General features: G+C 31.4%; 1 protein-coding gene across 1 annotated transcript; it reads left to right on the top strand.

The window, feature by feature from the left end:
- Window positions 1–1,079: 1,079 nt before the first annotated feature.
- Window positions 1,080–25,541, top strand: LOC106791625. The gene is made up of 7 exons (XM_014757406.1): window positions 1,080–1,140; window positions 1,320–1,559; window positions 17,381–17,463; window positions 17,557–17,951; window positions 18,945–19,246; window positions 19,441–19,696; window positions 20,574–25,541. Exons 3-7 carry the CDS (start codon window positions 17,430–17,432, stop codon window positions 23,007–23,009), a joined length of 3,423 nt encoding a protein of 1,140 aa, XP_014612892.1. The 5' UTR covers window positions 1,080–1,140; window positions 1,320–1,559; window positions 17,381–17,429; the 3' UTR covers window positions 23,010–25,541.
- Window positions 25,542–26,682: the final 1,141 nt, after the last annotated feature.

The raw sequence follows: 26,682 nt of genomic DNA, 5'->3' as shown, positions 1-26,682 counted from the left end.
AGCAGCAGCAGCAACGGTAGGAGGGTAAATTCGGATCGATCGAAGACCGGCTCTCGTTCTCTTGCATAGTCCGTCGACTCGGTTGCAACCGAGTCGTTCTTTCTCACAATTCCAACTGATGCTAAAACATGACTCGTGCGTCGACCGATTCGACGATTGCGCACCACGTGGCTTCGAATTCGCGCCAGGTTCTTTCTCTTCTTCCACTAGCTAAACCACCCCAACCCCTGATTCCCTCTTCGTGAAACCCCTCTATACCATCCCCAATACTACCACCAACGAAGAGAGCTCTTATCAGATGCACCCCTAATACGCCCACGTAGTCAACATTCTTCTATTCGGTTGGCGAATAAGTGCGGATTTTTTATTTGACAACTAAGTGATCCTTCCTGTTTATAAGTAGAAATGAAAGTGAGAAAGATCGAGGAGGGGATGTTTCATTTCGATAAACGAAACTGCATCTCACAGTTGGTTTTTGTTATAATAAACATCCTCGGTTAGTTGGAAATCCGAAAAATCGGCACACCGAAAAATTGGTACATTGTAAATTTATCTTAATAATTTCTTTATATTATATATATTTTGTTTTTTTTGTTAAAGTAACCGCACTCGCGCTTTGTTGCCAATCAAAAAAAATCCACACTTATTCGCCAACCGAATATTTTAAAGACGAATTAAATTTCAATCTCATACTTTAACTATTCTACTTCTAATAAATTTTGTCATATAAGACAACCAATTTAATTGTATGATAAAATTCTGTTAATGTGCATTTTCTAAAACCATATAACGACTAGCGACATCTTCTCAGTAAATTTTTGTTAAAGTAAACAACCCTCGCGCTTAGATGAAAACCAAAAAATCGACACTTATTTGCAATCCAATATTAACCACCCCTTTCATCCAACCTCCTGCCCCACCCCGTCATTATACTCCACCACCCTTCTTCGTCCTCGTCCTTCCTCGTCCTTCCTCGTTCGTATTCGCTTCATCCTCTCTCTCTCTCTCTCTATTTCTCTCTCACACTCTCTTTCTCGACTATCCTACGATACGATGCCTGCCTTCAGTCGACACGCGGCGTCCCGACGCGAATCACCCACCACCTATTTTTCTCATATCGAGAGATTATTGTCCAACCCGGTGTGTGTGTTGTTCCTCGTACCCACTATCTAACCGATTTATCTCTCCATCATTTGTTTTATTTTCTCTTCGTTTTTTTTTTTTTTTTTCTATATCGTGTCGAAAACCTGTGACGAGGAAATTTCATTAATTTTCATCATCGTTCTCTTTCGGTATTTTAATATTTTTTTTTTTTTCAGGGCGAAAGCGAAGCGTTTAGGTTGGGAGGGGTTGGGGCCGGGGGGTGTTGGGTTAAATATAAATGCACGAATACGTCGAAAAAAGCAAAGATTATTATTGTTCGATGATTATAATGAGATTTTATTTTGATTTCATATGGAATTGGAGAGACTGATATAGTTTTGATTAATTATTGTGATATTAATTCGTGTGACAACAACAACGATTTTATAAGATGTGTTACGAGTTTTTATTAAATGGTAAGTTAATTTCGTTAAACGTAACGTGTTCTTTTGGGTTTATTTTTTCTTTCTTTCCTTTTTTTCTTTTTTTTGACGAACTTTACCTTCTATTCTCATGAGATTACATACTACACTGTGCGCGATGCATTGTTTAAACGAAGACATAATATGCGTCTAGTTGTTTCAAGAGACTCCCTACATGTTGGTTATAAAGATGTAAAATATATACATTTATACGAAACGCGATTGGATTCGTTTTAACAACATTTTGTTCGTTCATTCTTTTCCCCCGGCACAGATCGTTTATATTAAACGAGTTTCATTTTAAAACAAAAGAAAAAAAAAGAGAGACACATTGTGAAGTTATTTAATTAATAAACAAACGTCGACTCTTAAATGATCGTACATTATTTTCCCCAGCAATTTTGTCTCGTTTGGAAATGAAATACAAATATTATACATATAGGAAATTATAAAAAATTGAAAAACGACAAATATTGTTACCGATTTTTTACGTCTCACTTAGCATTGAAAGATGAACAAAAATCTCACCTATGGTCGTTTGAGTGTTAATAATTTGACAATTTAATCCTGACGCGTGCATTATTATCAACGTTTCGATGAGACAAATGAAAAAAAAAAAAGAAAGAAAAAAAAGAAACATTGCACACCTGCCTACATTATTTTTCTTTTTTTTTTTTTTTTATAAAAGTTCTCACGTTCACCGACTCTTATTTACAGATTTATAAAACGATCCACCGCATATTACGACCCCTCCCCACTCTTCCGTCTCTTCCTCTTTCACTTAAAAAAAAAAAAAAAAGTAAGTTAATGGGGTGAAAAAAGAAAACAGAGAAAAACAGAGGGGTGGATTGCATTTGTAGACACATTCGCGCATTGTTTCATACGATGCAGTGCTTACAATCGCATTTGTCCCTAACCCCCTAACCCCTTCCCCTCATCCTCCTCCTCCACCTGCCACCGGTTTCTTCACACATTCTCCTGTTATTCGTTTCGTCGTATTTCGTCCCCATAGTAACGCGGCGCGTACCTCACAGCAGACAATGCCATGTACTTAGCAAATGTTTCCACCATAGGTAAACGGAAATCTTTCGTAAGAGTATAACAAGAGTGAGAGAGAGAGAGAGAGAGGGTTATAGGGTGAATACACGAAGAGTTCCAGACAAATAAATACCTGTAGCTCGGTTTTGTGCACACGATAAATAAATACTCGTTTAAAGAAAAACCTTTTTCTTTTTTTCTCCCTTCGTTCCTTTTCGAAATTATTTTCTTTTATCAAGTTTCAAGAAGGCATTTAAAACATGATCTGACACAATCCATTCGAGTACCGAAGGTTACACTCTGTACACTCCAACCCTCATGTTGGATGATGGGAAAAAATAAAGGAAAAATCATCCGACTGATTAAATTCGCGTTAATTGATTTCACTTGCTTCCTTTCCTTTCCTTCCTAGCTAGCTAGCTAGCTAGCTTATTTGCTTGTTTGTTTAACTTTATAAGAAGTAACTGCATATCAAAGATCTTTTATTTAAAAAATGTACAACCGAGGTCGAGCTGGAACTAAAATTAAATTACCATTTTACGTTACTCTTATATTTATTTATCCTTCTATAATTTCTTGTTCGTTTTCCTTATCTCTTTATATATAGATATATCAAATCTAATGAACACACGTAGTACGCATGTAGTCAGTGAGGAAAGAACTTTTTACCAAAGCTCATATCACGATAAGATCGTTTGTTTCTTTGTTGAATTTCTCTCACTCTCTTTCCCACTGAGTTCAACCCTCGTCTATGTCCGTTCTAATTAATATTTATGCGACCTTGTTGTCGTTGAATATGCGATAAACCGCACGCTATAAAGCTCCAAACCAATCGACTTCTCTGTTATACCATGCTGTCGATATTACCACATTACCTACCATATACGCATCATCTACATATGCAAACCACGTGTTTTTCTTGATGCAATCTCAAATTTCTCTTTCTCATCTATAAACGACCTCCAGATTGATCTGTCAAACACGATTAACCAATATTATGAACAAAACCATCGAATTGCGTACCAGAAATGAAAGATAAATTAATTGTAAGAGAGAGAAAGAGAATGTTTTAGGGATGCAGAAATAGTATACATTATTTATGGTTAATCTAGGCCGGATGAACATAGTGTTGTTAATTATGGATGCATGTTGTGTTCAAACCACCCCTTAAACGAGTCAGCTCCAACCAACCGACCAGTGGCAATAACATTGAATTCCGTCCTAGAACATCGTCACGCTTCGTAGCAAAAATTACCATCTATTTCGTGCGTTCTCTACTAGTATCGTAAACAAAATATTTTTATATTCGCGATAAAAATGATTTAAAAAAAAAAATTACAAAAATTATATTATTTCATCAAAGTTATCATCCAAGTTTGATTTGATTTTATTTTAACACGTTTATATCGGCCACCGCGTATGATTCGATTGAGTTTCTCGCGGGTCCCCCAAATCCGATTGTCGATACCCCAGAACGTATACCGATCGATTTAATAATATTTTATCCACTCTCCCTTAAATTTAAATCAATAAAATGTATAATAATATAATGTGCGTATATTTTTTCGTTGATATATTTGTTTTTTTTTTTTATTTTGTATATTTTTATATTTATATTTCAATGCTTATTCTATTATAAATTCCTTTTTAAATTCTAATTTAAAATTCTATTTAACTTGAAGAAGAGAAGAAGAAAAAGAAGAAGAAGAACGTCAACCATATCTGGGTGATGGGGCCCCCACGGAGGCATACCCTTAACCCAAATATAAGTGACGTGGCGACAAAAACGTGTTAAAGATAAAACATTTCATTATAATTTCTCTTGTGTTCTTTCTTTCATTTTTTGTTTTTTTTTTTTGTTTTATTATTACCTCTCATATCGTTAAATATTATCGATAAATAAGAAATGTTCTTTGTATGGTTAATATTTTAAAATGTTTTAAGAAGATGAAACGAGTTATATGTTTTATATTTCATTTTTATGATATTGATATTCTTTAGTAGCACATGCACTTTCCCCCCCATAGAAATATCCTCGATTGGTGGGTTACAAGAACATAGACCAATACTCTCTTGGTTCGAAACATCGACAATTTTAAAGCGAGTTACAAAGTTTCACGATGCACACCAGCTGTTACAAATCTATTTTACTTTTCTCTCAGTCTGTAAGTAAAACATTGAAAACATTTTAAATCCTGATAAAACTTATCCTCACTCGACGAAGAATCACTTTATTTATTTTACTTTTCTTTCATTATATTATTATTATTATCATTATTAATACTATCGATTCGTCGACGTTCGATAATTGTCTTCCAACGAAAAAAAAATCAAACTTCTACACGGAAATAATAAAGACTATAAAAGTTTTGTAAAAGTTGGCATTAAACGAGTTTCAGATAAAAGTAATTTTCATCGTAAATCGTTTTATAAGCGAACCTTGAAAGGATCTAAACCTTAAGAAGGGTGACAACGTTCGATAGTAATGGAGGGTATTGCTCTACTATAAACCCAGATACCCCTTCTAACACGTTCCAAACTTATTGTTAGATATTTTCCTTTTTTTATGTACACGATAAGCAATATTTCATGTCAATGAACGATCATCCTACTTGTCTTTTCTCTCCTATCGTTAATCTTTTTCTTTTTGATTATTTATCTTTTTACTTTTATAATTGTTTGTTCTTGAATTTTACATCATATGATTAATTCATTCTTGATTTTTTTTCTTTCTTTTTCCCTTTCTCGTGTCTTATGTTCTTGATAGGACACTAAGTAGGATTCACTTTGAAATACACTCAAAGCGTTTTCACTTATTCACGATTAATTGTTCAGAAATACGTTGTGATGGTGGTGGCTACTAAATTATAACCGCAAATGCACGTGCCCGAGTGCACCTTCTCTTTATTGACCTCTTCGAGGGTCTTCCGTTTGAATCGATGAATGGAACTACTACCTACGAGAAACTACGTGCATCTATACATACTATATATACGCGTATACACGCATAAATATACGGTTTGTCAACAAGTAATGGAATCATAAGTCATGGGAAGTTATATTTAGAACATATATGTCATAAAATACTATAGAAAGAAAATATGTATTTGAAAAAAAAATCATATATATAAATCACGGTCTGTTAACCCATCATTATCCACGAAAGAATAATATAATATCATTTTAATTGGGTTGTACGTTGAATCTTATTCATCAACAATTATAATTCAACGAGTTTATTCAGAAAAAAAAGATTCGAAACAGCTTGAAATATTTTTCCAAAGTATCATCCCACTTTAAATTGGACATAGAAATGCGCTGCTAAGTTATAATTCCCTTTTGATAAGAGGATTTTAAGATAGTCGGAGAGAGAAAGTGAGAGATAAAGAGATAGAGATGAAAGAAAAGGAAAGATTTAGAAAGAAAAGTAAGAACGTAGAACAATAAGGATACAAAGAATGAACGAGGAGTAGGAAATGTCGATTACATAACTTCGTAGAGGAAATAGACGCAGTGCAGGTGCTTCACAAGACGCGTTTTCCTAATGTTACTTCTTCTTCTTCTTTTTTTCTCAACGTATCGTCTCGGAACATGTGACAACTTCGAGAGAGAAAAAAAATCGTCCGAGTAATTTCATGCTATTTTTCTACATTTTGTTTCTTTATTTTTCTTCTTCTTCATACAATTTTGAAGGGAGACAAAAAATATAGAAAAGAAATATAATATCATAAAGATAAAAATAGTTACTATCAAAATAAATTTTTTAATTTAACTCTTTTAAATTTAGTTGGTTGAATATTCGTGTATCATTTTGATATTATGTGGAAACGCACACATTTCCTTTGACAAGTAAGATCACATGACAACGACATGTCAAACGGTACCATGTAACGCATTCGTTAAAATGGAAAATGTGGATTTAAAGCTCCGATCACGTTTGTCAAAAGGGATCAGTCGACTAACGTGTGATTGTCGCTTATATTCGTTCCAGTTGCTTTTTTTTCTTTTTTTCTTTTTGTAACAATTTTCACATTAAATTCTCTGATCGTTCCATGAGACACATTTTTTTTATTGTTACACTTGTTCTTTAAATTTTATCTCAAATTTAGAAACTTATATTGTGTTAGAGTTAAAAGTAAAAAAAAGAAAAAAAAAGAGGAAAGTGTAATTTCTTTTCTATTATTAATTATTTAATTTAAACAATATAAAGTTAATCAACATTGCTTTTAATCCCGTGTCAGAAAGTTGGAACGATTAAGAGTAAAAAATAAAAATAAAATATAATGTTGATTCTTCTCTTTTAAATGTTACCTAGAATCTAGAAACTTCGATTAAATAGTAAGAGAGAGAGAGAGAGAGAGAGAATAAGAGAGAAAAAGATAAAATTGTTGCTTCTTTTCTTTTTTATTATTAATTTATTCATATCTTAGAATTAAATAAACCCTATATTTAATTTAGTGTCTTGCATAAATAAAATTTTTAAAAAAATTTTTGCAAAATAGAATTTTGAATGTTCCTTCGTATAATTATATTTAAAAATTTGAAATATTCGAGTGAGTAGTAAAAAAAGAGAAAAAAAAAGAAAGAAAGAGAGACAGAGAATTGTAGCTTCGTTTTTATTATGAATACTAATTTATTCATTACACTTCATTTTAATTGACATTGCTTTTAATCCCGTTATTTTAATAAGTAAAAACAAATAGATATAACAAAAAAAAATGAGAAGAGAAGTAAATTATAATGTTACTACTTTAAATTTTAATGGACAAAAAAATCGTGTGGGAAGTAAAAGAGAAGGTTAGAGAGAGAGAGAGAGAGAGAGAAATAGAGTGAAAAATATATTCTCTTTAATTATTATTAATTTATTCACGCCTTCGTGTTAATCGTTGTTGTTTCTAATCCGGTATCTAACAGATTAGTATGATGGGTGGTATAAACGATCTCGAAGTCGACCTATCGATCGTTCAATCCCAATGATATTAATTCTAACAGGGATTGTAGGAGAACGTCCGATATAGTAGCAACATGAACTCCCACACTCCCCCATAGTGATCCGTCAAGAAAATTTGATTAAATCTTGAATGAAAAGCACTCGTACAAGCCCGTATCTATAGCAATGAGATTTTGTTTCTTTTCTTTTTATCTTCTCCCCTTTTTTTTTTTCCCCTTTCTGCTCTCTTTTATATCGAACGAATTTCCATAATATTCTATTGAAATTACAATTCGACCCGAGATTAATTGTATCTTTTAAATAAAAAATTATTGCGATGTGCATTATATATTTAATACGTTGTATTATTATTGGCGTTAGAAATAAAAATTCATATATGTATATAAAAAAAAAATGAAAAAAGAAGAAAAAATATGTAAAAGATCCGGAAGAATGAAACATGGAAGCATAATCTTTGACGCTACCTAAATTTCTCGGCAACTTTACTTACACGAGCAAAATGTGAAAACTTTATGAGAAACACGTAATTGATACGTGTACCACATTTATTTTCTATCTTCCTCCGTCTATACGTTCTTTCTATATAACATATATAAAAAAAAGAAAGTAATGAAATTTAATCTTTATTTTAATGTATGGTTAATTTAAACAACGTACGATATTATTATATGTCTCTTTTATTTATCATTCTGTAACCCGAAAAGAAACGTTCGATGAATTACAAACGAAGATAAATTTATTCTACAACGGGATAGAGAGAAATTTATATCGTACAAATTTTATTCGAATTAAATAATAAATGTCAAAGAACGTATGTGGTACGTACGTACATGCAAATATCATAACTGTGAGATGATTCATGTTATTATTAATTCCTCACATGGTAGATAATTTAATGGGCGTGTTGGTGGCATGATTAAAGGCTACCAAGTTCATGGGGGATAGCTTTTAAAACCGAGATTGACTTGCTCGTAAAGTTGAAAAGACAATGAAACTGGGAAATTGTGGCCTGTCGGGACAAACGCTATTCTCAATTAAGGGATTCCGTTAAAATTAGAATCTAGAGAGAGAATGAACGCGTTGCTCAATATTTTGCCGAGCCGTACACCCTCGCGTAACCACCCCCCTACTTCTTGCACCACCATTCCCCTATCTCTTCTTCTTTCGCAAATTAATTAATCGTTCGTGCCGGTCTACTCGTCTCGCTACTTTTATTGATTTTTATTAGACAAAAAAAAATCAACAACAACAACAACAAACAAACGAAAGCCATTGATCCGCTCGGATGATTTTATGAAATAAAAAAACAAAAGAACTCGATCAGAATATTAATTATTCGTTTGGAAAGGACAACAACACTAACGATTAGCTTCTAATCTCATCGTTCGTTTAAATTCTTCTTTTCAATTTTCGTTCTCTTCTCTCTCTCTCTCTCTGTACAGGTATACTATTCGCGTTTTATCTACGTTTTTCGAACGATGATAAAAATTCAACAATTAAATTCGAGACGTGAAATTTGAATCGAAAAGAAAGAAATAAAGATTAAAGTAATTAAAAATCTAATACAAAAGAATCCGAATATTAAACAAAAACGAATTTACTTAATCTGATCGATGTTGGAATAGAAAAAAAAATAAAAAGAGAAAGATAAATACAAAACCTAATTCGCAACCATGAAAAGTTTATCGTACTCTTCGTTCTCTCGTTTTTCTGCCTTACAAAGATTTATCTCGTTCGTCTACGTTGAACCCTCGAAAAAAGTTGTTTTCGAGCCTTCTCCTCCTGGTCTCGAAGAAAAGTAAAAAGAGAAAGTATCTAGGCGTTTGGTCGACATCATACTTCATTACCAAGCTTTGATTTATGCGATAGAAAAGAGGATCTTGCCGTCACTGTCCTTGCTCGACCATATTTCACAACTTTTTTCCCTTTCATTTTCTTTTTTTTTTCCTCCTTCGATCAAAATAAAATCCATTTTTTTCCTGTTACCCAAGTTAGCGATAAAAGAAAGAAAAAGAAAAAGAAAAAGAAAAGAAAATAAAGAAAGAAAGAAAAAGTCGACAAAGGGGTCGTCGTTGAAATGTTCAATAAATTTTCGAATATTTCGGACATCGATTAATAACAATACAATCGGCTTTATTTTATATATATATATAAATTTATGACCGAAATCTAAACTCTTCCGAGAATTTCATATCTTTTCGAAATACCCAAATCGTGAATTCGGCGTGGCTGTCCTTGGCCGATATTTTGGATCCCTTTTCCTCCCTTAAATAAAGACTCGCATACCAATCTTCTTTCTTATTTTTTTTTCTCAATGGAATGTCCCTTCAGATTATTATTTTGGGTTGTTGTAAAAATAAAAAGAGGGGGAAAGAAAGAAAATTAAATAATATATTTTGCCAAATGATTTCATTCGTTTTTAAAAACAACAAAAGGGGAGCGCGAGTTTACTCGGCGGCAAATCCAATTTCAGTTATAGAGATAAAAGCATTGCATCTGTTTACAAAATAGACATTATACGAGAAAGGAAATTTATTCGGTGTTGTGATACAATCGATAGAAACAGAATATAACAGGGAATTGACGAAACGAACGGGTGAATCAGTGATGATGTGAGCAACATTGATAACAATATCAAAATGTAGGAAAATTCGAAGCTTCGAATAAATATTATAGAATTAATGCAAGTTGAAGACATTGGATTTACATAGTTACTTTCCCGATGAAAACTAGTCAAAGTAATGCACGTTATTCGATGCATTAATATTCATTGGATTCTCATTTTATCACGCATTATACGTTAGGTAAAATAAGAAAAAGGGACCAAAACAAAAAAAAAGCGAGGGAAAGAAAAAGAGAAATTGAATTTTTAAAATAATGAAAATATTATCAAACTTACGTAATCTACTTTTATCGATTAGGAAACTTCATTTTTATCCGATTTTTTCTTATTAGATATACAAACGGGAATAATAATTTAATGCTAGATGAATGTTCGAACGATAATAATATAATGAAAAGAAATATGATATATGTAAACGCGTACCTACCATCCATTTATAGAAATGGGTGGTATTATTTCGACCGGGTTGTATTCAGGTCAATTAAACAAATATCGCATCAGATTTATATACGTGAAAGAGCTCGTTGCATATAGTCTGGAGCTCGTTATGTTCACGTTCCTGCTGTTACTTTTGCTGTTGCTGTTATACTGCTGCTTTTTGAGCAAACTTTAACATTTTCTTTTTTTGCGTAAACACCATATGTGTCAGGGCTAAATTGGATGTTATTCGTGAGTTCGGTACGTTTGATTATTTGCACAATTAGGGGGGATTATCCCTTTAATAGTTATTTTTTTCCTGCTCAATTTTTGTCCTACCTTTAACTAATCTTTCAATTTTATATTTACACATATTAAAACAAATTCGTGCGTTGAATCAAGAAAAAAGGTATTAATAAAAAATTAATTATTTATTAGAATATTATATAAATTTTTTTTAAGATATAATATTAAAAACTATTAGTGTACCATTTTATTGTGATCTTTTAAGTGAAAGAAAAAAAATAAAATAAAATAAAATAAAATAAAATAAGGGAGAAATGTCAAGTGACAAAAATAAAAAAAAAAATAAAATTCGTTCTGACGAAAGGACAGAATAGTAAACTTTCCTTTTTTATATTGTCCGATATTCAAACGCCACACCCAATCCCGACGCAGAATGTAAATCGTATTGATCTAGGAACGAACAGACTAAAGTATCGCAGTTTAAGAGTATTTTACGCTTTATATTGCCAACTGAAGAATAAGAATGAACGAACAGCAAACAGGCCTCGATGAGTTCGGTCGCGCGAAGTTTCCGATAAATTACTATCGATCAATACAACAACAAAATCCTCATGAAAAATGGAAGAAAGATGAAACAATATTACGGGACCAAATAAAGAAGACAAAAATGTATTTATTCGAAAGACAAAAAAAAGGAAAAATAAACAAAGAAAAAGAAGCCAGATGTTCGGCATACGATTTGGTACTAAGCCAAATAGTTGGCATTCCTAGCAAGGGTTCGAACGTTCCGTGCAATTTTATAAACGCGACCTTGTACTTTTATCCGAAAGTAAAATTGGTGGTTATTTTCTTGTGTGTGTGTGAGAGATCGTGATTGATAATTATTAAATTCTTTTAGAAAATATGTGTGCAAACATTTTTATTTCTTTTTTTCTATACCACAGTTGCCTGATTGCTTAATATATTTCTTTAAAATATTATTTATTTTAAATATAATATTGAAACTATTAGTATACCTTTTTTTTATTGTGATCATTTAAATAAAAAATAAAATAAAATATATATTCGTATATACACATATATACGAAGTAGGAAAAACATTTAAAAAGAACAAAAAATTAAAAAGAAAATTAATGAAGGAAAATTTTTGATTCAATATCATTAACTCACAAGAAGGATAACACACGCGCTCGCATTAATTGAAAATTAGTCGAAGGTTACTAGTCGTCGATTATCGATCGTGATCATCGTGTCGAGGCTTAACACCCTCCTCAATCCCAGCGAAGTAATCGAGTTTGAATGGATATATCACGATGAGAAAATTTAACGTTCGTCTCATGACTGGCAATGATTAAGTCGATCGATCCACCACCACTCATGCTTTTTTTTACGCCCACCGATAGAAGCTCGCAACTCTATTTACCAGGAAAAAGATAAAAAAAAAAAAAAAAAAAGAAAAAACACTCTCTATTTGAAGCTTAGAAGCTTTAACACTGAACTTTTACCGATCAAATGACCGATTTTAACATTTTTTTAATTAAAATTCTCCAATCTTTTTTATTCTTCTTCATTTTATATACATTATAATTATTATTATTATTATTATTATTATTTATTTTTTATTTAAGATAATAGTTTATAAATGAATTAATATATGAATTCAATTTCAAGATGGATTATCTAATTCCTGATAAATGAAGTATTAAAAAGATGACGTATATATTCGCAAGGACATAAAAATAAGAAAAGACCTCTTAGGAATCCTTGATCTTACATTATCGAAAAATCGTATTAATAGTCTTGGCAAAGTTAAAAGCTTTATTCGAAACTCCTTTCTCGTGAAATCAACGACGCGTGGGAAAAAACAGGAGTTGTGACCGTGACCGATGTAGAAGGCGCCGAAGTCGGAACCAGAATTGGAGCCAAAGCCGAGATGATGTTGAGTACAAGTGCAGGGTCAAAGCAAAGAAAATAAAATAAAACATAGAAAGTAGAAAAACGAAGAAAGACACGACAAAATAGAGATAAACCAGACACAAATGGATAACAATTATTTTGCATATCCTTCCTATTTTAATTAATATACAGCATTACACCGTTTATTAATTATAATAATAATCATTGTCAAATAATAAAAAGTCAATCGTGACGAAAAGTATGAAGAAAAAGTTAAAGAAATTAACTAACGATAATGGACATTATTTTAATATTCTTTTTATAAAGAATAATTCTCTCAACGTGTGCATATATGCAAATTGTACAAATACATCTTTAATAAAACGATATAAAATATGGAAACAAAAAAGAGGAGAAACTCAAGGAGATAATTTGTTCGTTCGTATTTAATTAAAATTTTAAATATACTCTTCAATAAAATTTATCTTCGTTCATTCTCTTTTTTTTAATCAATATTTAAATCATTCCTAGATATTATCACAATTAAATATTTGAACAAAAGTAAAAAACAAAAGCAACGAAGATAAAAAGAATGACGGAACTTACTGTGTATACCTTGAAGTGAAATCAATATTTTGCGTAGCAAAAAGGTTCAATGCACGCAAGAGAATCCTTAAATATACCCTCAAGGTACCGCCAATGCGGGTATGATTTTTATCAACCTAGAAAAAAAAAAAGAAAGAAAATAAAGAAGAAGCAAATCATCGTGTCCCGCATCTGTTCAATGAGTGAACATATTTGTTATAGGTGTTATCGAGTAACTATACTAATATATCTACCTATATTTCCTTTTTATTTTAGCATTATGAGAATATTCTTAAAAAAAAAAAAAACAAAAAAAAAAAAAGGAAATCCTTTTAAATCGGCATATTTTTTTTATTTAAATTTTTATTTTCCAGTGTTTTTTGTCAATTGAAAAAGACAAGGATGAATGTACTATGATTAAGGAATACTTAAAAGAATGAGAATTGAAAAAGTCAACAAGTCCAGAACACACAGCTCATTTTCTTATTACGAAGTTTATAAAACACTCTGTAAAGCTTCTTTTCTCTGTTCTAATAAAGGAAGCTGCCAGCCTAAAGGGTCTTTTAAACGAGACTCAAACGATATATAAGTAGATACTACACACCCACGCGCAAGCGCATATACACATAGAAATATCTGACAGAAGGAAGACACATTCGAAACATTTGACCATTTTAGGTCAATCATGGCGAAACTGAAATTCCTTGGGAAATACCGGAAAGATCGATATCTACGAATGTGTTGGGTTTAATTAATGTTTCACGTGTCAGAAACTACGACCTTAACAAATAAGTTAAACTTTATTGATTCCATCGAAACACCGTCGTCTTCTCAATCAATTGTATCGTTCATTAATTTCCAGAGCGTATAGTTAACGCTCATTATTCAAAGGTTTGAAAACAGAGTTCGAATGATTATCGATATATTCGTTACCGTATTTTAACCCTTAATATACAATTTTTGTCTCATTACTCGTCAAATTGTATTTATTTTTTTAGATAAAATGTAGATAAGATATGGCGTACGAATTCAAAGGGTTTAAATATAAATTTGACAAATAAAAACGAATAAATGAAATTTTATCGATTTAATCGAAATATCGTCATTTTTCTAATTTATTTTATCATTCATTTATTCTTAAACTTTTTTAGGTGACGTTCATTACCCAAAAACAAAGAGTGAATGATTATCGAGTTATACTCGTTAGCATACGTTAAAATATAAATTTTTATTGCACGTTTCTCTTTCCTTTTTTTTTCTTTTTTTTTTAATTATTATTCTCTTCCTTTTTTTTTTTGCCAAATGCTCAATACAGTAGAATTTATTGACACATCGTCAGAAAAATATTATATCCACAGATTCAAAGAGGTATCTCTCTCGATATTTCACGATAAGAATTCCAATTCCATTTCATGGTTCAATAGAACACACGCACATGCTTCGACAAATCTGTCGATCGAAATTCGAACAATTTCGTGCCTACTTTTTTATCATACGAAAAAAAACAAAAAGAACTTTTACCATAACGGTATTTAATAAAATTCGATATAAAAATACGGATACGTCGTTAAAATGTTTTTTCACGAAATATTATTCATAGGTAGGACGCGGTTGAATTGTTATTTTAAAAATAATCGGAGAAAAAAAAAGGATAATAAGAAAAATTGTGAACCGAACGATAACTCCGGATTTATTTTTTGTTCGTGAAAGAAATAATTTGCAAATATTTTTCTTGAAAATTCCATTTTCGTACCCCCCTCCCTCTCGAATGAATTATTATGTCTCAACTTGGAACGGGAACGAGAATTGAAATTTAAAAAATTCATTTTACGAAGAAATGATTTGAAAATACGAGTAAAATAATAAATAGAAAACAACGGAAAAAAATGTAATTTAAATCTGACATTTCATTACAATTTAATTTTCATTAATATTCGTTTCTCTTATTATAAAAACAAGACAAGATATTAAACTAACATGATAAATTTATTATCTATAGATATTAATTCGTTGCCTTGAATAAATACTAAAATTGTTGAAAAAAATATTTCTTTTAAAAGTTCCACTTTAATAATAACGTTGCAATTTTTCTACGTACATGCATACATGTAATATATGAGATGCAACTAGCGAAGGACGACTTTTTATGAGTTATTTTCGAACACAGTTATTAAACGTCAAACTGTCGATTCTTAAGAGAAAGAGCATCATTGACGAGTCATCGATAATAGACGACTAGGTATTAAATAATTTATAAAGTTCAGTTAACCGAGAAATTCGATCGAGGTTTTCTACTCTACGTTCGAACTTTATAAGATCGTGTAATCGTTTCAAACTTTCCACGATGAGCTCTGGAGGAAGTAGTTTTTTAAATTATAGAAAAAACTGATTATTTACAGAACTATAGAAACTATCGTTATCGGTCGATGACAAATTTTTACGCGTTCCCCGAAACTCGACGAAAATATTTTAACACAAATGTCCGTGAGAAGAAAATAATGTGAAAATATTTGTAAAAGATTCTAAAGAAAAAAATAATAATAAAAATTATTAAACGAGAGTTACACAACGCCAAATTAATAATAATTTAAATACTTCGATTTACTATTGAAAAATATATTTTAACACAAGCGTTTTCGTAAGTTTTCGTAAGCAAAAAATAATGTTAAATGATTTTTACAAAGTTCTGGAAAATAAAACTATACTAAAAATGTTCATGCATGTTATACTAAATAAGCAAAAATTTTGATAATTCACGTTGCTTTGCTATAGCACTAGTAATATGTATGAATTCGCTTTGCAAGTCTTTGGTTATGCATAAACTCTCTCAGAAATGCTTAACAATATACGAAAGGTACTTCATTATAATGAAAATACACTTTGATATTCTCAGAGTGAAAATCATAATTCATCTACACCCTATAGCATCTCTCTTTTCTTTTCATGCAACGTTAATACATTCCGAAAAATTTTAATAAAATAACATTACTTAAGTTATATTTTCTTTATTATAATTGATTGTATCCAAGTGATAAGTATTTCGATAAAGCAAACAGTATAACAAACATTGAAACGTTTCTTGCAATCGTGAAAGAAAAAGAAAAGAAAGAAATGATCTTCCCCCGTGTTAGTGATAGCACGCAAATAATAATATGCATAAAAAGGAAGAAACGAAAAGTGAACTGCCCTTAACTTAATTGCATTCGGTGTGGCAAATAAATAGAAAACGGTTTTACAAGAAGATGGTTGGTTAATGAAAACTAGAAAATTCATGTGTTCTACTGGAGCCATCCCACGTACATAAATTAATTAAATGTTTTCAGAAGATTTACGAATGAAAAAAGAGGTGGTAGTAGTAGTGGGTGTAGGCAATAAACGTTGGTGGTTTTCAAGAGTGCACAAGCATGATTTTAATAGCTTCCAAATTCAAACCATCTCGAAAAATAATGTTAACGGTACACTGCATGGGTTCGAATGCATTCAAATACAATCGAATTGCAAATATGAGATAATAGCATGGACTTGATTTTCCTGCATATGAATTTCAACAAGTGCGATGTATATATTCACGATTATCCTTCCCTTTCAACAAACGCCGAATGCTTCCAAACAAGTGATAGCACTTTGTGCTTTACCGCGTCAAACTCGTCCGCAAATATGCGAGTGTTATTACGTATTTTTATTTATTTATTATTTAGATATATATATGTATACCGACAAGAGGTGATAACTTCAAATTATATATATAAATTCTCATTTAATCAATTATCTTATTATTAATCGCGCGTATATTTCATATATTTGTATATTACTACACACATGTGATTTATTTTAATTATTTATATTATATTATAAATTCGTTTAATCTTAATTTAATATTTGCATATATGTATTTTAAGTAGTACAAGTCAAGGCATCAGTGATGTGTGATCAGACATTTTGAGTAATTTTCGCGATATATCAATAAATGAAATGTATACTCTTTTTATTTAAGAAAAATAATTCCTGTGTTTAATTAATAAAAAGATCGACTTAAAAATCAATCAATTATATTTTCAGAAAGGAAGATCAATCATCTAAGACACACACACAAGGGGATAAAAAAGGCATGGTTCCTGCCAGAAATATTTTAGTAGGGTGGAGTAAGTTGATGCTTTCATCGATTCAGAAATTTTCATTGGTAACGATATGGCGTCATACGGAAGAGACATTTACGAACCCAATTTGACTTGAAGGACGCGTGGGCGAAAGAAAAGAAGGACGAGACGGAAGGCTAACAAACTCAAACGAAAATACAAATACATATATACAACACGCATTGTACGTAAAGATAAAAAATACAGGGACACATTGTCTCAAAGGAATGACAATGTCAGGGATCGCTACGGAGTCGTTAGCTAGCACAATTGCCGATGAATTGACGACCACCCTTATACCAACAGTGACCAGAATCGATACAAGACTGGACATCAGTCCAATCTCGGTTGTACTAGCAGTCTCAATAGTTTGCATCCTATCACCGATAACCGTAACAGGAAACTCGATCATTTTAGCAGCCTTCTATAGATACAAGAGACTTAGAACAGCCTCCAACTGTCTTCTCGTATCATTGGCCATCAGTGATTTTGGGGTAAGACCATTCCCATTGATTTTCGATGCATTGATCGTCGATGCAAGACATTCATGATACAGTATACACAATATGTTCAAATAAAAAGAATTTTCAATTTGGACGAATGCATATATGTATACAGGAAGAGAAAGGATGTTCGTTAATTTAGATATACATTGACTGATCTATCTTCTGCAGACTATGACGTCAATGAACGGATCTTATGAAGCATAAATACAAATGGTTGAACACTAATTCGTCGAAAATAACAATCAATAAATTCGACGTAGTAATTCGACGTAGTAATTCGACGTAGTAATTCGACTAACACTCATCTAGTAAAATTACTATATACTAATAGGAAATATAGAGATTATACTAGCTTGTATATAGAATTTATCATATGTGCCTTTGACGAGGCAAAACTAATTAAATCCTTACTATTATTCAAAGATTAAAATAGAATCAAATCAGTAATTCAATGATAATTCCTGAAAACATTTTCTACAACTTGACTATTCTTTAATCTATTGAGAGAAAATATAATTACTCGATTAGAAATTCATACGAGGATTAGTTGAAAAGTTTTGAACCTAACATGGAAACCATTTTTTCGCTCGAACTAACTTTTATATAAAATAAAATGAAAGTAATTTTTGTTGAGATTCAAAATTTGTTAATCCCGTATACTCACGTATATGATCCGGTAATTAAAATAAGCCAAGTTAAAAAATTGAAATATTATTTCTAGTGGAAATAATTTTAATATTAAATAAATAATGTTTGTGTAATTTTTTCATTTAATTCATTGCAATAATTAACGTCATATGTATGAGAAGATAATAGTAACGAGTGTTAAGTGTTATCAAAGTATTGGATGATTGAATATTTTCTTCAATAAATTTCCCATGAAAATAGAATTTCATCGACGATCAAAGCCATTACCATATAACATGTAACAAGTAAAAAAAAAAAACCCGATTTCAAATCGATATTCACTTTTTTATAAAGGTCGGAGTATTCATGCCGTTTGGTATGCAGTTAGAACTTTCTGGCCTGCCAGAAAATGGTACATCGACACTTTGCATCATTCCGTATTGCATCGTGATCGCACTTTGTAGTGTAAGCGTGCTGGTTACTGTGGCAATAGCTGTTGATCGTTTGACATCATTAGCACAACCATTGAGATACAAGAACATCATCACTCACAGCAACATCGAAAAGTTTATCGCAATATTTTGGATTTATGCAATCTGCGTTGGACTATCACCGTTGATCTACACACAAATCATGGGACTTACTCAAACCCATAGGTAAACAAATTATTAATATAATAATTTAATATTTAATTAGTTTCAAGATAGAGAAAAAAATATTTTCTTATTGTCACTCAAAGATTGGTATAATGAAAGCTACATTCGATATCCCTAATATGTTCCTAAACGAAATAGAAGACAAATGTGTGAGAGAAAATGAGAAAGAGAAACTAATTTATTTTACATCGTAGCGGAGGTTGTAGATTCAGAGCAGCTGTTTTGCCACCTGTAAGGATTTTCCTGGTTATAGTTGTTTGGGCTCCAAGTGCCCTTGTACTTCTGGGTTGCTATATGTACGTCTACTTGGTAGCACGCGCTCATGCACGTGCCATTTACACGGTAGAATTATCATTCCGACATCAAACGCAAACTTTACCTCTACCACGATATGGCCAAATCTTGGCTGTAACCGTTGGAACTTTTTTCCTCCTTTGGCTTCCATTTCAAGTAAGTAAATATTTTATTAATATTCATAAATATTCATTCCTTATCTTTCGGTATATATAGTCGTGTTTTATAATCAATAGAAATTATTCCGAATTTAATTAAATTTAATCTATGTTTACATCCGTTGATGTAAAATATCTGAAATATTTGTAGAAAGATTTTTATTGAATTAAAATGTGTATGTATATATGTATGTACGTATATTTTATTTTTTATCGTCGATGTATAGAATAAAAAAGGGGAGTAAATACGAGGGCAACGTACGCGATATCTATTGAAGCAAAATCAACTCTTCTGTCAACGACCGCAAAAGAAATTCATGCGGAATAGACGCACATCTCTTAAAAGCAAAACGAAACAAAGTTAGCTACTCCCCCAAAATACTACAGAAGTAATATTATATTTTGTTAGATTTTTCTATAGAACGGCAACGACAACAACAACGACAACGACAACGACAACGACAACGACGACGACGACGACGACGACGACGACGACGACGACGACGACGACGACGACGACGACGACGAAAGAAGGAAGAAAAAAAAAAAACAATGCTTTATGCAGCGAATTTCCATACATATTTCTATAACACTGCTTCAAAGTAATTCTATTTAGGAATTTTTTTAAAATCTTCTTTTTTTCAAATTCAATAAAATTTTCTTTTCTTCAGTTTCCTTTGGATTTTGTTATTCTCTGAAAACTATTCTCACACGATTGGAATTTATTTTATTGGAAAATAAACGAAATAACATTGAATTCATAAGATGTATATTCAACGATAATGCTAAACCAAAAATATATGAGAGTCAATTTTGATGAAAAATAAAAATTTGATCCTAAAAATATTTCGAGAATTTGATATTTACCGTTTCAGATGTGCATGCTGCTCGATATCTTCTACGAGACGAATTTCCTTTCGGAATGGACGGTTATATGGTTTGGTTTGCTAATTCTCGCACATAGCGGTGCAAATCCCTGGATTTATGCCTTTCATCACGGTGAGATGCGAATAGCGGCAGGAAAAATAGCTGAGGATTTAGTCGCTTTGTTCGGTGTTACACCCAGTCGATATGGCGGATGTTCACCCGCTCGACGTGTCTCGAATGCAAATCTTGAATTGGCCGAGGTGAACAACATCAACGACATTAGAAGACAACACGTCGAAAATTGTTTCGCAGCTAAACCGCATATTAACAACACACTTTATTCGAGCAAACGTTGTTTGGAAATGTCGGGAAGACATTCAGATATTTCACCGGAAAGAGATGAAACCGACCTAAGTTCATCTTCGAAATGTTATCCCAATGAAATTGTCGAGGAGGGTATTGAAGATTTAAAAAAAATGTTGGATCCGAAATATATCATCGATCGGAATCACGTTATCGATTCTAATCATAACATCGATAAGATTAAAAATCTCAAATACCTGTTAGATCCAACGTTTGGTAAAATAAGACATTTGAGACGTCTCAATCGTAAAAAACTGTTGAGTAAAAATTTTTCAAAAAAATGGTCCGAACCAAAATTCATATCCTATCAAAATCTTAATTCCGATTGTAGCAGTAATAGAAAATTCTTTCGGTCTAGTGCAATGTCAGATCCGTTATTGAACGCGAACAATCCGGTTGCCGATTGTCAATCAAAGCACTTTGACAGGACGCTCGATGTCAATGAAAGGACTGCAACGATGAAGGATATGGATATGGATAAACATGGAAATTCTAATCTATCATCGATGTCCTATCCGAATATAAAGACAGCCAGTGGTATTACATCGGAAGTTAACTTGAGAATATTCCCTGCTAATAGGAACAAGTCGGAGGTAGCTCACAGATATTCTGTTCAGAATTTAAATGAGAACAAATTGGATGGACGTAACGTCGACCAAAATCGATCGAAACATCAACAAACGGAAAGCCAAACGAGAAAAAACTTTTATCCGCGAATTCGAACTCGACCACGATTCGGTCTCATCGATAACGTAGACATAAGTATTCACAACAGTTACTCGTCCCTACCAACAACTGATAATTTGGTTAAACGTAGTTTGTTAGGAAGTCCCAATTGTAAATTATCTTCGAACAGTATCAACGTTAACGGCAACAAACAGCCAACGTTAATTTGTTTCGAGCCAAAATACGTCGTCCACACAGCACCGTCCACTTTATCGTCGAGCATATCAAAGAACATACGACATGAGACAGAATTATCAGCATCCTATCGATTATCTCAACCTCGAATAAACATAGAACTAAAACACTCCGAGTCGGTCAACCGAATTGAGCGAAAAATCGATAAAGCATTTTCGCGGTATCCAAATGTTATAGAAGGATTAACGATTCCTATAATACACTCGGAACCACCGAGTCCTTTGGAATCAGTTCCTTTATCCTCTTTGCAAGAGGAGGATTCGAAGAATTTAAATCATTTCGAAAGCTCACCGAGAAATAACATCGAACTCGAATCGAATCATAGAAAAAGTCCAATACGACATTCGGATCCCACGTTACCGTCTATATTATTGAACATAGAAGACTTCAGCGAACCCTCCGAATCAATTAATCTTCCAAACAAAGAAATGTCAACGATAGAACCGAAAGAACCGATACAATTGTTCGAAGCGTTATTACGAAATTTAGAAAAATCCCGAGATAATAAATTAGCCGAGCCAATATTCGGTGAACACGATTCGACGAGATTCAACTCGAGACGACCGTCCGATTCTAAATGGTCGGAATCGTCGAAAAGTCAAGAAATTTTAACATCCGCAAACGAACACCAAGCCTTTCCTTCCTCTTACTCGGTTAACGACTTTCAAACTTGCAACAGTGGTAGCGATTTGAACGACCTGACATCTTTAGACCCGTTTATATGTCCGGAACCATTGACCTCGTCTTTACGGGAATCTTTTTTCGATGCACCTTCGGTACCTGACTCAGATATTTTCACGTCTTTCGAGGAAAACGACTTGGCAGATTTTTCACCGGAAATTAATCCAACCCAAACCGATTTACCTCCAGTCTACAATTCCGTTTCCGCAATTAATTTAAAGAGTTCTTCGATCCTGAACGAACAAAGCAAATCAACCGAGTCCGTATTTCGTAACAATTATACTGAAAACAATGGCACGAATTTAATATCGGAACTATCACCATTGGTTCATCCTGTCAAAATTCGAATGCGACCTTACAAGGACCCGAAAAACCTTATTCGTTTGGCACCATTAGCTGTACCAACTCCTACCGATATTTCAACACCAACTTTTGACCTTATCATGGAAAATAAAACTGACGGGGCAGTGCTGGTTTAAGCCTAAATCATTAAAATCATGGCTATAACTCATACTTTGTACTTTTACGAATGTATGTATGTATGTGGATTGGAATACATCCATTTCAAAGAAAATAGGCATTCGTAAGCAAGTTAAACTAAGGGCCTTGGATAACTCAAAGATTAGAGCAATTGTCCGAAAAGCTCGAGTCCCAACGGCCCAATTATTTTCACGAATCCTACATGTATGTACACGTATTTTGACCAAAGAGAATAAATAAAAATGGTAATGTAATTAAATTAGAGAGATGGATACTGTGATATAGTAGGATTTGAGTTTGTAGTCAAACTCTTAGAGGTTTTTGCGTGGATGATAAAAATCGGAGGATTAACAAGATATCAAAGAAACTATCGGATAACTCGATTAAATTGCGTCTCGGATTAACAATAAACTATGAAATTTTCTTCAACTTTAAACAAATAATATAGAAACGAGGAAAAGTAGAATTACCTCTAATTGGATAATAAATACACGTATTAATATTATTATTATTATTATAAGTAGTAAGAAATATTATGACATAAGGATAGCTTTGTTAAGTATAGCACAATTACCGTGCCAAGCGAGTGAAAGAAGAGGTGTATCTCATTTTAACTCTGTACTTGATTACTATGGTAATTACCGTTTGTGTACCTGAACGAAATCGATAAAGATTCGACAAAAAAAAAAACAGAAAGAAAAGGTTTAATGACGCGGAAAACATTTGTAAGTAAGATATTAATAAATGAAAATAAAAAAGAAACCATAGCGACGTACGAAAGTGTTTTAGTAATAGAATTCAAATAACGAAAATAAAAAATTTTAAAAAAAGAACGTTAAACACCGACGAATGAAAATTAGATATTAAACTATCCAAAGTTACGAGTATATTAATTGTCGTTTCGAAACAAAAATTATTTTAACGATAATTAACAATACTTTTAACGACAAAGTGTCCGCGCTTTTCTTTCGAACGGGCTAATTGAAATTTACGTTCTGTTATAAATAGATAGAATTATTCATTAATTAATATGAAATAAAAATAATACCAAAAGTTTAGACTTCCGACGAAATCAATGGGAACATTCTTTAAAAACGATGGAAGAAATGCAATGTACCTTAAACACACGTAGACGAACAATATTAGAACTAGCAAGGGATCCAAGGACCAAACAATTAAATATATATACATACACACATATATATTATTATATATTTTTAAATAATACTTATATTATATTTTCATTCATTGCGAATCTTTACGATACGGCTTCAAATATTCTAATCAAAAATCTTCATAATCCGTTTGTTTTGTATGCATTAGCATACTTAAAAAGAGTGACTCGGTGTTACTGCAAATTTACTCAAGCTTAATTCTCTATTAAAAAATAAATTACGAAGATTAACAAGTTACTATCTTCTTCTATTCCATTTTAAATTTGAGTCGAAAATTAAATTTCATAAAATACGATATGCATCCGAGTTATGTCTTTGCGGATGATATAAAGAAACTTCGAAAGGTAAAAGAAATAAAAAAATAAACTACAAATTTTCTCTTAAGACGTAATAACTAACTGCTGTGTTGCTTAAGGTACTTGTAATTCAGTACTTATATACAAGTATAGGTACTCAATAAAACTTTCCGAAGAGACAAGTGTAGGTACTTCATTTTGCATAGACACCTACATTATTAAAATCCCTCGAGTACTTTTATCTTAACGAATAAATTCATTCCTCCATTACAATATTGGAATTTTTGTTCTTAAAAATCCCCATTTAATTAATTATTTTTCTCTGAACAATGACACCAACCGAATACACGATAAAGAAACTTTGATCTATCGCCTACGTCTTCCATCAAATGTTATTCAATATATTATAATAATAAGTTACTTCGAGTAATATTATTCTGAAAATGGAAATGATTATTAACAAAAGTATTGTAATAAAATATCTACATTGTAGTACTGGTAACAGTAAATACTACTCGAGAATCATTTCCACAGATCATGTACCTAACTATGTCTTACCTATACATGTATATGTTAGATATAGAACTCCTAAGTATTATCGACACAAGTACTATACTTTATAAAGCAGTTTGATACACTATTATTTCAATATTCAAGCATCGAATGATTCGAGAAAAATTATCGCTTTCTGATCATTTCAATTATATTATATATTCAAAGTTTTCTATGGAAAGTATTACTTCTAATTAAATAAATCTCAAAAATAGAATTTTATCTAACTGCTTTCGTTCTTAAAAAAATAAATTGACTGCGCCAAATTTACGAGAGAAATTTCGACGATATTTAATTCGATTAATGATGATCATGTAAGCTAAGATTTAATTGAATTAAATATTAATCAACATTGGAATTTACAAATTTGAGAAACAAAATAAATATATGAATACAAATACAGGAATTATATGTGAACCCATCCACATACAGACAAATAACTTCATGATTACGAGATAAAAAAAAATTTAAACGATAGAAGTATATCTAACATTAATTTATTACAAAATATATTACGATACTATGAAAACACATGTGATTAATATTTATTCCATTTCCTTTCTTTCATAAACCCAATAATAAAAATAGCATTATAGTTTAAAAAAAAATTACAATTGAAACCAAAAATATCACACTGGAATTACCCAAAATATAAAATCTATTTGTTGGAATTTAAAATTCATCTTTTTCCATTAGAAAATAGCAGCAATAAAAAATATATTCGAAGGAAAGGTAAAAACCGTACATAAGAGATAATATTTTGTCGGTATTAATAAAATATCAACCTTCGTTAAATTATCGAAAAAAATTTTCAGAACCCTAGCTACACAATTTATAACTTGTTAGGTTATTCTATACATCAATTTTATGAAGAAGCTTCCTTTTTCTAATTAATTACAAAATATTAAGTTCCATGATAAAGAATGAAAAAGAAATAAATAAATAGATTGATAGATGAAAGAATAATTGACTGTAAAACTCTTTTAAAAAATCGTGAACCATTTCCTTGTCTCTCTCCGCGTATATTTAAAATATTAATTTAAATTTAATATTTATTTTTTTTTTGTTAAAAACTATCTGCAAAATCTTTGGTACATTTTCACAAATATTTAAAGCTACATTTGTTATAGAATTTTAAGTAACAATATAAATGTCATATTTAGTTTTTGTGTGTGCCTTCAGAAATGCTTTTTAAAAAATAGTCATTATATAAGAGCTCAAGTAGAAGAAAATTAAAATGAGTAGATGATAAATCCTACGATGATCACCTGTAACAAAAAGAAAAATATATTAATCATACAATCAAAAGTGATACAATTGCCTGACATATAAATCGTCCCATTCGCAGATGCACTTTTCAATTGAATTCTCTATTTATTTTTATCAAATCTCTATATTAATCGTTGTAATGAAATTAAATTTAAACGCGTGACTTTAAATTATGAAATGTAATAATAAAGAAATATTGGAAAAGTTAAAATACTAAGTTACTAAAAAAATTAATATCTATTAATTATTGTGAAATATTTTTAAACTGCATTTTATAGAAAAACAAATTGTAAATTTAATAAAATACGAACACAATGAAAACTTTTAAAGACGAAACAAGACAAAAGAATGACTGTAATATTTACCGAAGATTATTTAGG

Source organism: Polistes canadensis, unplaced genomic scaffold, assembly GCF_001313835.1.
Source record: "Polistes canadensis isolate GaletaPanama2010 unplaced genomic scaffold, ASM131383v1 scaffold_326, whole genome shotgun sequence".
NCBI lineage: Eukaryota > Metazoa > Arthropoda > Insecta > Hymenoptera > Vespidae > Polistes > Polistes canadensis.
Note: the sequence above shows the minus strand (reverse complement) of the source record. Positions and strands in the feature narration are given on the sequence as shown.